The sequence below is a fragment of the Ambystoma mexicanum genome, chromosome 9, assembly GCF_040938575.1.
Source record: "Ambystoma mexicanum isolate Mex_15411 chromosome 9, UKY_AmexF1_1, whole genome shotgun sequence".
NCBI lineage: Eukaryota > Metazoa > Chordata > Amphibia > Caudata > Ambystomatidae > Ambystoma > Ambystoma mexicanum.
This window is the reverse complement of record NC_090931.1, coordinates 739,877,605-739,895,840: the sequence shown is the minus strand read 5'-3', so window position 1 is coordinate 739,895,840 and position 18,236 is coordinate 739,877,605. Positions and strand designations below refer to the sequence as shown.

The 18,236-nt window shown below is 48.4% G+C and overlaps 1 protein-coding gene across 13 annotated transcripts in view; it reads right to left on the bottom strand.

Moving 5' to 3' along the window:
* The window catches only part of PMS1 (PMS1 homolog 1, mismatch repair system component), a 2,204,114-nt gene that overhangs the window by 1,352,887 nt on the left and 832,991 nt on the right, over positions 1-18,236 (bottom strand). For all 13 annotated transcript variants that reach the window (XM_069615650.1, XM_069615653.1, XM_069615661.1 and 10 more), the window contains one exon: positions 13,751-13,914. In XM_069615650.1, the coding sequence (XP_069471751.1) occupies positions 13,751-13,914 (164 nt within the window). The remainder of the gene's footprint in view (positions 1-13,750; positions 13,915-18,236) is intronic.

Sequence of the window (18,236 nt, the reverse complement as noted above, 5' to 3'; positions counted from 1 at the left end):
GGGCTCGGTCCGTCCCCACCTCGATTTGCGGGCGATGCATCAAGCGCCCTCTCAGCCGCAGTCCCGGGTGCCCCCTCCACTTGTGCGTGTAATACTTGGCTGTTTCGCTGCCCCTGTGCACCTCCAGCTGCCGCAGGCTAGCTCAGGAAATCCCTACGCCCTTTTCCTTCCAATGTCCACCCTACATGTTTTATTGCACCAGCACTCCGCAGGGTCGAAGAAAATGGCAGCCCAAATACCTGCGTCGACCAAAGGATCCACCCAGGCCCTCACCTCCAGTGTCCATGCGGCTCCGGGTTTTCTTTTACTTCAGCCCAAAGATGAACCCCCGCCTCAAGCCCCACAGAGGGGCGGGGGGGAGAATGCTCCAGAGAACACTCGCGGAGTCTGGGCCGGACAAGCAGCCGGACCGCCCGGATGCCCCAGCAGACACTCGTAGGCGCCCGCGTCTCAATCTCGGGACGCCACACGGGTCCCCGCTCCCGCCGGGCCGCCTGCACTCACCACTGGCCCGACAGGCAGGTCCGGGCTGTCACTCGCGACTCGTCGCGTTCTGTCGCAGTCTGCCACGGCGTCCCCAGGCTCCACCGCAGCAGTCCGGCCGTGGCGACTCCCTCACCGGTGTCGCGTCCCAGCCCCCAGCATGGGCCAGGCCAGGGGAGGTCCGCGGGTCTGCCGCCTCCTCAAAGCCCACTCCTGGGTAGGGTCCTCTACGGCCGCCCCCTTCACCACGGTGTGTGCCTCCTTCCCCGGCGCCGATGTCGCTCCGTTGTGCCTATAGGGTGCCGCGGGGGCTGCAGCGAGCCGGATCCCGCCCACGGTCACCAGCCAGTCCAGCTCACCGCGGCACCACCGCTCAGCTTCTCTCCCGCACCGCTGCAGCCGTTGGTACCAATTTCAGCCCTAGGACACCACAAAAAGCCGACCAAACTTGATCAGGGTGTTGTCGGTCCACACTGCTTCGCCAGGATAAAAGTTGGATTGGGTCACTTCATGCATTGCAGGATATTTGCAGGATTTCTGGCAGCCCAGACGGAGCAGCAGCAAACTATGTCTGCATCCGTTGGCTGCTCACAGCGCCCCCCGCCTCTCTCCATCTTGAGCCGGAGCACCTTAAGTTCCTGAAACTCCTCAAGACTTCCTTTTCTCTTCCTCCTTCTCTCTCCCTCTCACCTGCTAACCTCCGCTCTCTTTCTCTCCACCCTCCTTCCTCCTTCTTCTTCCTAACTCTGTTCAGTTTTTGCTGACTAGTTGTCTGGTTCACCTCCAGAGCCTTACAGGTCCCAGGTTCCCCCGCCAGTCTTTTGCACTTGCCTCTGGGACGCTGCACTATGTTCAGCAATACTGCACTTTCCGCTTACGCTCCATGAGCAGGGCAGCCTGTCTGCAATTAACCCAGAGCCCTGCTGGACTCCACCTGTGTAGAAGCGCTGTGCAAATAAACAATGACATTACATTTGTATCAAGGGGGTGGAAAACGTCTATCTAAACTTAAATCTAAGATGGGAGCAAGCTACGACCACCAATAAATAATAATAATGCAGTCCTGGTGGAGTCTAGTCAAATAAAAAGGGCCTATGCAAATAAAACCTATTGCCAATCCTTACCGCTATGCTACAAATAGTGTGGGATAATGTTCCGAAAAATAATTAAGTGTTCACAAAATGATAAGTCAGGATGTTCAGGCCGTTGGCCTCCCTTATCCACGTTTTTAGCATGGGACAACACGGGTCACTCGAGCACAGCACACTCTTGGGCTTCTTCGGCACGAGGTCACAGTTCCTTTTTACAGACATCAGGGCCTTCTGTGTCCAAGTATCTTACGTTCAAAGTCTCTTGACTCAGAGGGCCTGATGTATCAGAAACAACAAAAAAAGTTTCTTTCCAAATATTCAAGTCGGGCTATTCACTCTTCACCTGGATCCCCCTCAGCTGGACTCAGATCCTTTTTCATACAATTTGCTTCTCTCAGTCAGGCTCAGACTAACTTTAGTGTGTAGGCATCCCTCAGTCGGGTTCACACTTGCCACAGAAATATCTTCTTGGGTGACTCATGGTTCAACCGAGATACCCCATCTTCTGGGCTCAGAACCCCTTTTATACAATTAGTCCCCCGCAGCTGGGCTCAGACCAATTTTGGTTCACAGGCAATCGAAGACTTTCGAATGTGCACAGGACTCAACTTAACCTGCTGCAGAACCACTTTGATTTCACAGTTCAATAATACTTACACGCTCAGTTGGATACCAAACAGAGACCTTTGAGTGAGCACCCACGTGGCATCGGACCACTCTGTATCTTGTAGCTATTTTGGTTTCATAAATTTCTATCGTATACACATTTTCTTTCTTCATACAATGTTGCCACTTGCAACCTTGAGCGATGCACAGTCCAGTCTGCTATCAGTTTCTCCAACTCACTGCTGTTGCTTTGCTGTCGGAGTCAAGCGCAGTACCATGGCGGCAATCGCTTCTCCACGCCTTGGCTATCAATGTGGGAGGGCCCCGTGTATATTTGACACACACTGCACTGTTCGTCAGCTGCAATTCCCGGTCTTATGTTTCGCTCCCTCGAGGCCTCTTGAAAGTCACAGTCGTTCCCCAAAAAGGGCAAAGGTAGTTCCCTCCTTGTCGTCCTCTCTGGTCTCGCCACCTTTCTCCTTGGTTTAAACTGCCATCTCGGAATTGCTGCTTCCTTGTGCGTTTTGCCTTGCTCAGAGTGTGCGGTCGTGCTCCATCTTTTATCCATGTGGGGAAGTAGGATGGAAGTCAGATATGTGTAATTATCAGTAATTGCCTGACTCTGCCTGACCCTTGTGTTGGGACATGTCAGGTATACGGCTCAGGTGTTAGTCTGTTGTCGGTCACAATGAACCGTCTGTGAGAAAGTGTTTGTGTTGCAAAAGGGGGTGGGGGTTTGGGCTTCTAGGTATCCTACCTGGTAGGATGGGGAAAAGTTGTTATAAGGAAGGTGATACTGCGTCTCACCCTTCGGTGTCCCACTTCCACTACCCGAAGACCCCTCATCCAAGTGATCCTCCCGTACAGGTCCACCCCCAGGAACTGGATCCAATAGCGATGGCCGTGTCCTGGCCACCTGGATGAAAGATCCTCAGGGACTAGAGGGTGAGACACCTTCAGGTTTCACACTCTAGCAACGTAGAATCCACACTAACTGCAGTACATAAATGTGACTTGCCGCAGTGTCTGCTCCTAGATCATATTTGAACTTCACTGTAGAATGTTGAAGATTCTTGATCAATACAGAGTCAAAGTCAGTCCAGCCAGATGGCTAATCGTATCTTACGCCTTACTGTGAATACTGCCACCAGTAAATACTGTTTATCATCTCTCAGCTATCATAACACATGTTTTGTACGCTGGGCAGAGCTAATGTCTTGCCTGCTGATAAATGCTACTAATCCTGACCGAAGGCCTTTATTCCTAATTCTGTATGTGTTCATTTTGATTTAAGCTAGCTCTCTAACAGAGGGTCAACTGGGCAACACGCTTGAACAAGTGTGTTAACCTGTGCTTTTTAGTTCCATTTTTAATAAAGAATCTGTTTCCAAACTAATTTACATACTTTGAAAAGTAAGAAGAAAGATGGATGTTTACTGGAGCATATCACTTAGTTTGGGTTGTATCATCTTTGATGGGAGTCCCACTTAAGTGATATATTTTCTTTAACATGTAGAGCCTTAGGAGGTTCTGAGCGAGAGCAGTTCACTTTCAGATGGGGTCATCAACATACTGGAAGATCTTGACCAGCTTGTAGACTCAACTGTTAGTTGCTATTCATTTCAAAACATGCAATCTCTCAATAGGCTTCATGCCCTGGTGCATATGTTTTCTGTAAGAATGATATATTAAGACAGTGGCTTGATGTTGAATGTCTAGTTGGCCAAGCTTACCAAAGCATTTTTTTTGCTAAACACCAATCTTATATTTCAGGCTGCCTCACGCTCAGAATCTTAGTAATGACTTCTTATTTTCCTATTAGTAAAGAGTATAGGATTCTGATGAATCCAGAGAATTTGCCCTTTCTCCCCAGGGGGAGCCATCCCCTTAGGGAATAGGAAAACATTCCCTACGGAACAGGGACAGTGGGATCTCACTGGGGTTGACGATACCCTTAGGGGACAAGGAATCCCTTAATACCAGAGTCCCAATTGTTTGTTGGATAGATGGGGGCCGAACACAATAATAATGTAAAGGGGCCTTTAAATATGCTTGGTTTGGCTGCTGACACCACCTAGCTTCCAGAATGTAGCAACCAATGGACTTGCATCTCTCGTTGCAGGGAGCAATGTAAAAGGGGCAAGACCTGTACCAGCAGGAGAGAGACAACTGCTGGAAGGGAATCAACTGCTGCAGGAGGCTCGGCCTGAGAAAGGCTGCGCACAGCGGAAGTCTACACTACAGCGCCAATCCAGCCTGGAGGCAGGACCATGTTGAATACATAGTGGGCTGAGGAATCCCAGAGCCCATGGAACGCTACCGAGCCCAAGCAGGTGGAGAGCCCAAGACACACTAGTCTCCGAAGGAGAGATACTGAACCCCCGCCGACGTGGTGCACCGGCGTGCATGAATCAAGGCTCAAGAGAAGCACCACTGAGGGAGAACAGACGACCAGAGAAACGCAGTTCTGCCTTTACCAGAGCAGCCCCCTCACTAGATGAAGAACCAAGCAGAAAAGCAGGAACACAGTGTAAGAGTGCAGAAGGAGGAGGCTGACACAAAGGTGGCATATTTGTGGGCAAAGCCTTATTCAGTGAAACAGAGAAAAGAATACCTACCTATCACGATCTCTAAGAAGGGGCGTACCCTGGCCTCAACTAAAAGATCTAAGGGGACTGTCAGGATGTCGGTCAAATCAAAATGTCCATCGTCCTAGGTCATGAAAACCTTGATTCTGACCCTCACACTAGAAACTATAACTAAAGTAGTATCATTCTGGCCGATCCCAGTGGAATGACTCCGTTCTCCTGGGTTCAAGTGCGTGGTTTGTGGTAACAGTTCTATTCAGCTCAAAAACAGTCTCACACGTTGACAGGGGGAATAGCTCTGTCCCCCTGCTAGTAATGTTCCAAACAGTACTTCTCACATGTTATCAGGGGGAATGGCTCCCATCCCCTGATAGTAGAGTCCCAAACACTCTGGTACTTACGGTTGGTGGGTCAAGAAAATGACTCCCTTTTACTGACATGTGTTTTCAGATAGCCCCAGGGAATGACTTCATTCCCCAGGACTTCTTGGTCTTTACGGCTGTTCCCGGCTACCAGAATGACTCCCTTCTCCTGGTATCTTGCTCTCAGTTCATCACCATAAGGGTTAATGACTCCCTTTTCCTGGTCTTCTTTCAATCAGGCTTCACAACTACAACACTCAATTCTGGTTTCACCTCTTCTTTGACTTGGTTTACTTCCCTGTTAAGTAATGCCATTAGGAAGATGACTTATCTCTTTCTGGTACTGGGTCCCAGACTCTTGCTTCTCTTTCGTCTCTTCTTTGAATTGGCCTACTTGGTTCACTACACTGCCAAACACTAGCACAAGAAAGATGACTCATATCGTTATCTTGATCTTTATCGTTGGGGTCCTAAACCCTTCTCTGACAGTTTGTGGCCTTGGGGCTACCACCAACACGAGGAAGACATCCTCAAATGCAAAAGTCACACACTCTCACATTCAGGTCCTTGACCCTTCTCTGGTGGTCAGTGGTGGTACCATCACTGACGTGAGGAAGATTTCCTCTCATGCAAAGATCTTCTTGCCGGGCTTCAGTCTCTCCTTGGGTCTGCACTGGCCTTCGCAGTCTTCTGACGGCTTCTGAGTCACTGCGGCGACTCCGCAGCCTTTGGTGCCTTAAATTATCAGTACCAGTTACGGACCGCACGATCCACCTCCTCCTGGAAGCCGTGCTACTGCCTAGCCAGCTTCTTGCAGGGTCTTGTGTCAGACCTGGTAGAGACAAGTCTCCTCTTCCGCCGGCGTCCCAGTCCTTTTAAACTCCTGCACCGAACAGCTTCCACGAATGCTGTTGCTAAGGGGAAGGCTTAACATCATGTCAAGTCCCTCTTTGGTTTTTAAAGTCTGTACAGGTATGTTTCTTCCTGGAAGGCTAGAATGCTCCTCCGAGTTGACGGAAGAACAAGTTACTTGTTACCTGGTAACGTTCTTTCGATTGGATGTTCCTCAAACGTATTCCTCATTTTAGATGTATTCCATCCAGCTTTGCTGCTCTTCGGAAATTTTTTCGGCAGAGGGCGCAGTGCGTCGATGTCGTCGAGTCGATAGTTCCTCGAGGGCCTCCGTCGAGGGTGACGTAATCGGGTGTATAAGTAGCACGCGCGGCGCCCGTTGGCCTCAGTTCTGTTTTTCCCCTCTTTTGTATCTGTGATCTTGTACTGTGTAGATTGTGCCAGCAGACAAGTATCAGCCTTGCGAGATTTGAGATGGCAATAACCCGGAAAAAATCTACAGAGGGGTAGGTTGGGAGGGAGTTGAGGAATACGTTGGAGGAACATCCAATCGAAAGAACGTTACCAGGTAAGAGGTAACTTGTTCTTTGAGTGGATTGTGTCCTCCAACATATTCCTCATCTTAGATAGGCTCCCAAAGCAGTATTTTGCATAGTTCCTCTGGAGGAGGGGTCAGATTTTATTTTTTAAAATTTTTTAAATGCCCTTAGATGGCAGAGTAAAGCACTGCTTTTCCAAAAGTTAGCTCCCTAGACTGGGAAGCATCCAGGTTATAGAATTTTGAGAAGGTGTGAAGCGAAGACCAAGTTGCTGCTTCGCAAATGGACCTTATAGGGACACCTCTTTGAAGGGCTGTGGAAGAGGCGATGCCTCTGGTGGAATGAGCTCTTAACCCTTCAGGTGGGTCTTTTTGTGCTAGTCTGTAGCATTCTGAAATGCAAAGTACCATCCAGCGCGAAATTGTTTGTTTTGTTACCGATTGACCCAGCTTTCTTCCAGTGTAGCCTATAAACAACTGGTTGTCCACTCTAAGTCTAGAAAGCCTAGAGATGTAAAAGCTTAAAGCTCTTTTTGGGTCCAGTCTGTGTAGTCTTTCTTCCTCCTTAGATGGATGAGGTGGAGGATAGAATGAGGGTAAAACATGTTTCTAATTTAAATGAAAATCAGATATTACCTTCGGTAAAAATGATGGTTTAACCCTCAACACAACCCTGTCCTTATGGAACACAGTATAGGGTGGCCCAGAAGATAGTGACTGCAATTCGCTCACTCTTCTTGCTGATGTTAGAGCAACTAAAAATGCTATTTTCCATGTTAATAATCTTAAAGGACACGTGTGCATAGGCTCAAAAGGGGCACACATTAAGAATTTCAATAGCAAATTTAGATCCCAAATCGGTACTTGAAATGGGTGAGGAGGAAACACATAAGTGAGACCTTTTATGAATTGTGTTATCAAAGGAATTTTGAAGTAGGAGCATTCTTCCGCTGAGCGCTTGAAGATGGAAAGCGCCGCAAGGTAACCTTTTATTGTTCCGATATTCAGACCTCTATGTGCTAGGGTCAGAAGGAAAGATAGTACTTCCGGAATAGAACATAGAAAAGGATCGACATTTTTTTCCCTGCACCAGTTGCAAACTTTTTCTAACGGCAACGGTACAAAGATTTTGTTGCTGGCCTTCTTGCCGAAAGCAACACCTCCATCACATCATCTGGAAGGTTCCAATCCCTGTATCTCAGACTTTCAGATACCAAGCATGAAGGTTGAGTGTTCTGACCTCTGGGTGGAGAACCTGACCTTCCATTTGAGAGAGAAGTTTCTCTCTCTGAGGAGGACGCACTGGAGGACAGATGGACATATCTAGAAGGTCCGGATACCACGTTCTCCTGGCCCAATCCGGGGCAATTCGGATCATGCAGTTCCTGAAGCGTCTCAGCCTCCTGATGACCTGAGGAATGACGGGAATCGGAGGGAACACGTACAATAGTGGGAAATTCCACTCCACCACAAACGCGTCCCCCAGGGCTCCTCTAGGGGGAAATTCCCTTGAGCAATACCTTTCGCATTTTCGGTTGGTACTGATTGCGAATAGGTCTACCTGAGGGGTTCCCCAAAGGGTGAAGATCTCTTGAATGACTTCCTGAGCCAGTTCCCATTCGTGGGACACCGTGCTCTGCCTGCTCAGAGCATCTGCCGTCATATTCTCTTCCCCGGCTAGATGAATTGCCGTTAAAGAGTTTCCCTCCTGAATCGCCCAATACCAGAGCTGCATTGCCTCTCTGCACAGGGGTTGTGACCCCACACCTCCTCTTTAGTTTAGGTAGTGCATGGCCACTGTGTTGTCCGTCATTATCAGGACATTCATTCCCCTGACAGATGGCAGGAAGGCCTTCAGCGTTAGTCTGATTGCCCTCATCTCCAAAAGGTTGATATGTAGTTTCGACTCCGATGGAGACCAGCGACCGTTTATTTTCAAATCGTTGCCATGTGCTCCCCACCCCAGGAGTGAGGCGTCCGTCACTACTGTGACCTCCGGCCATGGTTGCCAAAAGGGTTCTCCCTTTAAGATGTTCTCTGCAAAGGTCTGATCTTGTTCGGAATCTGAAGAAGATCCGTCATTTGACCCGGGAACTGGGACCACTGAGTCTTTAGGGCCCATTGAAGGGATCTCATCCTCAAGCATGCCTCTGGCACCAGAAAAATGCAGGATGCCATGAGGCCGAGCAACCGTAGAAAGTCTTAAGCCTGGAGATTCTGGGCATTTTGGAATTTTGAAACCATCTGAAGAATGTCTTGAGCCCTCGTCTTGGGAGGCGAGCTCTTTCCCAAGGATGTGTCTAATACAGCTCCTATGTATTGAAGCTGTTGGGAAGGTGTCATTTGAGACTTCTTTAAGTTGAGGGAGAAGCCCAGTTTGTGGAGGAAGTGACAGGTGACTTTCAGATGATCCAAAGCTTGCTCGGCAGAGCGCGCTCTGATCAGCCAGTCGTCCAGGTAGGGGTAGACATGAATCCCCCCTCTCCTGAGGTGCGCTGCCACCACTACCATTAACTTGGTGAAGACCCTCGGAGCGGAGGTTAACCCGAATGGCAGGACTCGAAACTGATAGTGTGAGTCGCCAACAACGAACCTCAGGTATTTTCTGTGCTTGAGATGAATCGGCACATGAAAATAAGCATCCTGGAGGTCCAATGACACCAACCAGTCCTGGAGTTGAAGGGCCTGAAGGATCTGAGAAAGAGTAACCATCTTGAACTTGTCCTTCCTGAGGAACTTGTTCAAGCTTCTTAAATCCAAGATGGGTCTCAGTCCTCCATCCTTTTTGGGGATCAAAAAATACGGGGACTACCAACCCTAGTTCCTCTCCGCTGCAGGTACTGGTTCTAAGGCACCTTTCTCCAGCAGGGTTAGAACTTCCTGCTGTAGGAGTGGATTTGAAAACTTCAACGGGTGTCTCCCTGGTGGATTGCTTTGAGGTTGCTTTAGAAAAGGAAGGCAATAGCCTTGGGCTATTATTTCTAGAGCCCAAACATCTGAAGTAATGGCTCGCCATTCTTGCAGATGCTGCGACAGCTTGCCTCCTACAGGTGTTTTGTGGTGCAAATCCTCAAAGTGGTTTTGTGGCGGATGTTGCAGCCGCTGATGGCAAAGAGGCTGCAGCTGGAGCTAGCTTAGCACGTTTTCCTCGTCCACCACGAGTGGCTTTTCTTTGGCCCGTTTGACTGGCCATTCCTCTCGTCTTCCCGTATGAGGTATAATAACGATAGGATCGTCCCCTCCATGATTGTCCTTGCGCACGAAAAGGCTGAGGTTGCCTAATGGCAGCTCCTAAAGATTTGGCCGCTGCTTTTGAGGTCTGCAACCTTTCAAGGCTCTCGTCAGCCTTGTTGCCAAAAAGGTGAGACCCGTCAAAAGGCATGGTCAGGAGGCGGTTCTGTACGTCCGGTGCAAAACCAGACTTCCATAACCATGCAAACCTGCGCATTACCGTGCTAGTGCCCATGGACCTGCTTACACTATCTGCAGTGTCCAATCCAGATTGAAGGGATTCCTGCATGGCCTCCTTTCCATCTCTAACGATGGCTAGGAAACCTTCCCCTTCATCCCCTTCTGGTATGTGCTCCGCCGCCATTGTGATGCACTCCCACAGAGTGTATGAAAATTTTGCCAAGGCACATGTGGAGTTGGCAGATTTTAATGCCATGCTCCCGGCTGAAAATACCTTCCGTGCCCAACCATCCACACGCTTATCGTCCCTGTCTGGAGGGATAGACGGGTACGCAAGTTTGTTGGAAGCTGTGGCTGCCTGTATGACCAAACTCTCGGGAGTTGGATGTTTTGACAGATAGCCGGGGATCGCTAGTGGCTGGGCGGTATTTTGATGCTAGGGATTTATTCACCGGAGGAATAGAATCCGGAGTTTCCCAATTCTTGGCCACCCTGTTTTGTACGGCTACATGAAATGGTAAAACGGGGTCTTCAGTGGGACCATGATCGAATATGTCTGTCAAATCGTCCTGGACGAATTGGGCTGTTGGTTTAGCCCATCCCAAGTAGTCTACCACCTTTGTCATTAATTGACGATAAGATGGACTGGCATGCTCTCCTGGATCTGGTCTACCAAAATCATTCTCAGGAGAGGTATCAATGCCACTTGCATTATGTAAGGACTCCACCATATCCTTCATCCTGCTTTCTTCTGATATTAAGCATTCTGGGACATTTTGGGTGCCATATTCCAACCCAAAAGGTACATCTTCCTCTTCGGATCTCTCTTGATCCTCAATAATTGAGGTCAAGGATTTGAAAAACTCCTTCCTAGGGAGAGGCTTGAAAACCTTCTCTGAGGAGTAGGAGGAGGAGGTATAATACTAGATTTTGAAGAAGATACATGTCTTGCAGTTTTCTCCTTCTCCTTTTCTAGCTGCCCTGGCTTGGTTGGAGCCTTTGGCGCCGAAGGTTTTGGCGTCGACGTCAAAGGCGTTGACGGTGTCAATGACATTGTGGTCCTCGACAGGGTCTGCTTCGAGGGCATCGAGGCGGCCTTCAACAGTTTCCCCTTCGAGCTGTGGAAGGTCTCCGACGGCGTCGGTGACCTCGAGCGGACGACTCGACTCGAGCGTTTTTCGCTCGGCGTCCTGGGAGGTTCTCTATCCTTCCTTTTACGATCACCCGGGCTCGAGGGCACGCAAGTGTCGGAGCGATGACGTTCCCGGCCGGCTTCCGAAGAAGGCGCGGACCGAGGCTTCGCTTTCTCAAACACCTCCATCATTTTGACCCTAAATGGTTCCCACTCTTCTGAAGATGAATGTTTTGTGGGGCATTTCATTTTCGGAGACTCGTCTGACGATGAGGTGGAGGGAGATCTATGGCGTTGTTTCTTCAACTTTTTCGACGAAGACGACGAGCGATGAGAATCGCTTCGAGATCTGGATCTATGCCTTTCGTGTCAAGGAGATTTTTCCCCATGGGGTCTCGATTCAATGCTAGAGGCTTTCCGATCCTTCCGATCTACCTGTAGCTTTCCTCTCCTTTCTCGCAAGGCCTTTCCCGTCATCGCCTGACACTTTGAACAGGCCTCAATGTCGTGGCCTTCCCCGAGACACCACAAACACTCGCGGTGCAGGTCCGTGATCGCCATTTTTGAGCCGCACGACTTGCATTTCTTAAAACCCGATCTCGGGGTCGTGGTCGGCGTCGATGACGAGGACATTGTTTCTTCTCGTAATATATTATTTCCTGACAGAACTCAAGGCGTGCCGAATGTCCGAAGCAATGTACTGCGGAAAAACGGAACTGAGGCAACCGGCGCCGCGCGTGCTACTTATACACCCGATGACGTCACCCTCGACGGAGGCCCTCGAGGGACTATCGACTCGACATCGACGCACGGCGCCCTCTGCCAACAAAAATTTCCGAAGAGCAGCAAAGCTGGATGAAATACATCTAAGATGAGGAATACGTTGGAGGACACAATCCACTCGAAGTGTGCTTCCTGCATCCTCTTTGTGTCAGTACCTGCCGCCTAGGTATTCTTCTTTGTCTCAGTACTGGAGTCAGTGTCTCAGTACTGGAGTCAGTAAATGGTATAATGCTATAGCAAATGGAAGTGCTAGCAAGTGGAGCCTGGCTAAAAGATGGTGAAGGGTTTGAGAAGGTTAGATTGGGGATATTGTGCCTAATTCTATTCAGCTGTTCGTCCTTCTCCTCAGGGAAGGTGTGAGGGAGGGGTTGAAGTCCTTCCCCATGAGATCATTTCCGCACTGTACCACCCCCAGCGGGACTATCGGGTAGCGCTGCCTCACGTCCCTGGTCTCATGGAAAGGGTCTCCCCCTCGGGGAGAAGTGACGACTTCTGCTGAATCGTCACAATGGTCAGCACAGCATAGAGGGTGGCAGAGCACAGAGGCACTCCTCGAGGGTGGGTGGGGGGCATTTCGAGGCAGGCTAAAAGATCTGAGGGCCCATATGGGACTACCAAAGACCTGAGAAAAATAGAAACCACTAGGAGGGGTGAACATGAAACACAGATCCTGCAATGGGTTCCATAGACTTAAGAGAAATGGAAAAACCCAGGTGGTGTGAGCCGGAAACAAGGACCCGGTGAGGAGGAAAGAGCCACTAGAGAAACATAGGTCTGAAGGACCTGAGAACCCAGTCCGTGCTGAAAATTCAAGCCACTCAAGAAGGGAGGGAATCCAGGACTTTTTAAAGTTATAAGTAAAGTCAGAAGGTCTATGCTGGAGCAAGAAAATCCATTGCTTCAAAGAAGTTGAAACACCCTGGAGGGGTGAGCAGAGACCCTAGCTACAACAATGAATGATCTAGAAGTTCCAATGTTGCTTTTAAGGAATTAACTTTCCCAGCTAAGCAAGACTTTGTTCAGGGGGTCAGGAAGCCCCTTTGGAATACAAACCCAAGGAACTTACTTTGAACTGTATGAGCAGGTAAAGGCCTGAAAGACCACAAGAAGAATTTGAGAGACATTTGGGAGGGGCGCATGAACCAGCAAGCACAAGCCAAAAGAAAAGGGGGAGTAAAGAAAACTTCTCTAGGTTAAGTTATGTTTTTGTGATTAGTGGCAAAGTCAGGGCAAAGGGGTATGGACAGAGGACAAGGTTTATTTGTCTAACACGTCCTGAGGAGCACCCTTTTTTAAAATGGTCTAGGATAGGGAGCCTTGATCATCTTAGAAGCAGTGATAATGGAGGCCTTTTCTTTACTTTAATGAACTTGAAACATTTGAAAACATGTTTTTTTGTCAATCACCTATGTCTGACCTACCACAGGATTGTATAGTAAGGGCAAGTTACTAATAGTAGTGATATTTGTACCCCTAGCCAATACATGCCTTCCTCCAGGTGTCCCACCTATTATTGGCACTCTATCTAGTCTTTGGTCTTTGGATACAAAGGGTAAGGGGACTGAACCAGCAGACATGCATGCGGTCAAGGTCTGAGTGATGTCGATGCTCAGCATGCACCTTATCTTTAGAAATGTAATACTTTGTGCTCCTACCCCTCCATACTGGGATGAACATTTCATTAGTATGTAACAACATAGGCCATAGCCTAGGAGTACGATAGTTACTGCTGTGAGTAATGCGTGAATACTAAGATTGGAATTGCAACATGTTTAGAACACAGATTTAAAAATATTGTAACTACAGAAGCAGTTGCTATAAGACATTAATAAAGTTTGCAAAGATATATCAAAGCTATTTTAAAATGAATGCAGCATTCATATAAACGAAAATAAACCACTTACCTTGTTATGTGTGAAAATGATGCGCACTTCAGGTTTTATAATTCCATAAGCTATCAGCAGGTCTTGGATTCTTTTAAGTTCATCCTTGCATTTTTTACTTGTTGAATAAAATTGCTTTCTCACAGGAAGATTCTTAAATAGCTTTGCTACAGTTACTGTTGTACCTGTTAACAGGAAATATAGGATCATTCTCATTAAGAAACCCTGAGTGAAGTTAACCTTCAAATGAGTATCCCGTTATATTGCGGTCATGTTTTTCCCTTGTGTATATACAGTAATCATCATCTGATTTTGAATTAACAAAGCATTTAATTAAACAGATTATTAGATTAATTAGGCCCTTGAAATACTTAGAGACTCCTCAGAACAGGATAGCGCCCTATACAAATGCTGTGCTAGTCAATACCGAACACTGTAAGGAACCTGGAGTAAGACTTGGACACAAGGGCATTGCGGTGGTTGGCAAAGACTTTTATTGATGTTAAAAGAGAGTTGGAGAAAGAGCTCTCTTGCCCTAACTCTAAGAGGGGTTTCCCTGCCTCAACGGAAATAAAGAATGTCTGTGTCAGAATGCCCTAAGTAAAGATCTCCGCCCTGTGTACAAATCCTAACCTGACCTTTACACGCTAAACTCAAGCTGAAGTGAAAAGGGAAATTGTCTTTACACGGGTCGTCTGCAGCTCTTTTCCAAAGTCCCAACATAAAACTCCAAAAGGTGCAAAAAGTAACAACTAAAGTTCCACAAGTCTAAGGAGATGATTCCCTTCCCCTGAGTTTCTCATGCTCTTTACAGTTCACAGTTTCAAAGGAGTATGGTTGTTCCCTTGATCTTTTCCTCAGTTTCACAATGCCAAGAAGTTACTTCTCTTCTTTAGGCGCCTCAGAGTTCTCCATTGATACTAGAGTTAATGTCAACCTTCCCCTGGTTGCAATGCTCACAATACCAAGAGGTTACTCTTCTTCTCTTGGCAAACATAATTTCCAATCCCTAGGGGAATGCCTTCCTTCCCCTAGTCGCAATGTTCACAGTACCAAGAGGTTGCCTCTCTTCTCATGGCAATAAAAATTTCCAATCACTAGGGGAATGCCTCCCTTCCCCTAGTCACAATATTTAAAATTTCAACTCCAAAGGGAATGACTCCCTTCCCCTAGATTTCACACAATCAAGAGGATGACTCCCTCCTCAGTGTATATGCAGCTTCTTGGCAAGCATGAATCCCACTCCCTCCTCTTTCGGTCTGGTACACACTCCTCCTTCACTTCTAAACACTAGTCTTAACACAACTGGGTGCAGGTCCCAGATTCGCAATCAGTTTGCCTGGTGTACTCCCCTGCCAGGACTTTCTCAATGTGTAACAGTTCCACGCTTTTATATTTTCTTCACTGAACCATTAGGCGCTAGACCCACTTTCACTTGCTTCATTTCACAATTGACTTGGCTTCCCAGCTTCCCTGTTCGGGTTCATGTCATTTTCCTTCAATGGTGTTGGGTATATGCCAAAAGCACCCCGGCGTCCTGACTACCCTTTCTGGGGTCACCGATTTCTCTTGGCTGCTTCGGAGTGCTCTGAGGTCTGCAATTCTCCAAGCGGCTCACTTCCTCCTCGTCAGCTCTCCAGTACCCGTGATGCCTCGGCCTTCATTCCACAGCTTCCTCTGCTCTTGGCCTCTACGCAGTGAACCTCCGGCTTCGGAGCCTCTTGTGACAGCGCCTCCAGGTGCTTCCTTGCTTCCCGCTGCAATTTGCTTCTTCTCCGTTTCCCAACCCGCATCAGGAGAAGTGGTTCTCAATGTTTCTTGACGCTTGATGTATTAAACTGTTCCGGCAGCTATGGGATTCTTCCAACAACTAGAGCGTGTCTTTGGATTACAGGCTTCAGCGCTCTGCATTGCTCTAATGCTCTTCTTCTTCTCAGTCTTTCTACTACAAGGGTATGAAAGAGCCTTGTTGTCAGTCTGAATTGGATGTTCTGGTTTCATATTACAGTATGCCATATGGGATCGGGAAATTAACGTGTTGGTGTTATACTATGAGTGGAAAGGGAGATGACATGTTCCAGCTGGCGAGTCCACCTCCCACTCATGAGAGTTGTCTCCCCTCCTATGGTACTCCTCAGACAGACACCCCCAGGGGTCAGGATCAGGTAGCGTAGCGGGTGCCTTTCTGTGGTCATATGGAGAGAGAAATTCCCCAGGAGAGTTATGATGTTGTAAGATTCATCACAACACCCAGTAATGTCTCTTATGCATTGGAACTCTGGCTCAATTGACTGCAGTAGTCACTTATACCTCAATTATTTATAATTCATGGGGCGTGGCCGGCAAGCAGTGGATGAGGGAGGCTGTGATGCTTTGTTGCTGCCGCTCCAGGCCTTGCTGAAATCCTGCTAAAATCCTGACAAAGTGCTCTTCTTGGGCGGAGACATGGAACATTCAGTGTCGGAACACCCCGGGCATTGGAATTCGCTGACAGTTGGTGGCAAGTGAGCCACGGCACCCGGCCATATTGAGATCTGCTAGTGCGATAAACCGTTGGGCACAGACATAAAGATGGCCACCGGCAGGGGAAGTGCGAACTAAAAAGCCCACAGGAAGCTCGGGCAGCCCGGAGGGGTGGAGCTACTGGCGAGACCCTGCAGTGATCGGGCTAGCCAAGGAGACTGCAGGCTACGGAAGATATTCAGGGCTGAAGGCAGAAAACACAGCCATTACAGGGCGCGACCCACAGCGACCCCTGGACAGGACAGACAACGCAGGGAATCTTGTCCTCATAACTGTTTCAAACAGCAGAAGATCGAGCATTATGCCGCCCCTAAACAGAAGACGGCCAAAGCGGCGGGCAGGGACAGTGACGTAACAAGGGCCAGCATGGAGTCGGGCGGAGGGGTTACGCTGGAAGGCCTGATGGCAGCAATTAAGGATTCCAGGATATCTTTGGAAGGAAAGATACAGGAGGTGGGCATCGATGTATCATTGGGGTGCGCCGACTTACGGAAAGTGAGTGAACGAGTGACCAAAGTGGAGCAGCGGGTTGGCACGGTCGAAGATGATCTGATTACACTGAAGTACCAAGTAAAGTACTTCATAGGAGTGACAAGAGGGTTGGAAACCATAGTGGAGGACTCAGAGGGTCGGTCCAACCCAAACAATATTCGTTTGGTGGGGGTGCCGGAGCGTGAAGAGGGCGCCAGTGCTGAGCTATATGTGGAGAAGCTGATTCTGGAAATGCTGCACATTAGGGGCATGGCTGAACTTTTACAGTGGAGCGGGCGCATTAAGTCCCGGACAGACTCCCACCACCAGGAGGGCAGCCCAGGGCGATGGTGGCCAAACTCCTTAATTTCAGGGGAAGAGATATGATACCACAAGCAGATCACCAGACTGTTGAGGTCAATGGTGCGAAGATATTGATATTTCCAGACGTTACATTGGAGGTGCAGAAGCAACAGAGATCGTTTGACTCGATCCGGCGCAAGTTACGACACTTGAATCTGCAATACATGGCGGTCTTCCTGTTAGGCAGAAACCTGTGCAGTTCCCTTAGGGACCACTGCAAAAAGTTTAAGACTACAGGAGTTAGCAGTAAACCCAATTGGTAGCAGTCTGCACCACCCAGATTTACCTGGTAGCAGTGGCTGAGCAGTCAGACTTCTCTCAAGAAGAGTTAGGCAGTATATAGAGTATACACAATAGGGCTAATAATACAGTAGCACAAGCATACACTACCAGAGCTTTGGTATAAAAGTATATAATTATTTATTAAAAAACACACTTGTAAAAATACACTGGCACTAATATGTCAAGCAAGTTCAAACACAGTCACTATAAGTATATACACCTCCCTAGTTAATTATTCGACAAGTCTAGGTTAAGACACCACTTATTTAGCAAAACAGAGGTGAGCGCGTAACCGTAGATGGAACTCCAATAATTTGTTTAAAAAGGGAGAGAAAAGGCAGAATAGGGAAAACACACAGTACCAACACTTTTAAGAAACCACAGCAAGTCAAGAAAGGCAGGGTCTACTGTAGAGCAAAAGGTTCATAGGCCAGGCCCACTCTTGGAGAGAGCAAGGCAGAATGTGCCCAAGATCACACAGTGGAAATGCACTCAAAGTTTTTGCAGAAAAGTCAAAAAGAGGTTGGATCAAGTCAGAAAGGTAATGTTAACAGGTCCGAGGTCACCCCAGGATAGAGAGTCAAGGATTTACGGGACACCTTGGACAGTCTGTTGCAAGGGAGACCAGGCGGGACACAGTACCTGAAATGGTGAGAAAGCTCCAGCGGGTACAGTTGTTCCTGGCAGCGGGTGCAAGTTGGAGCTTCGTCCAGGGGAAGAGAGGATCTAGACGTGGAGGAAAGCTGGAGGTCATTGCACTGCCAGGGAAGAAACCAGCCGTGGAGTTTCCCGGTTAAAAGGTACCACCCTTTTATTCGCGGTAGTGGTGAAGTGCGGCTATCCAGCTGCCGGGGTGCTTGGCACGGGC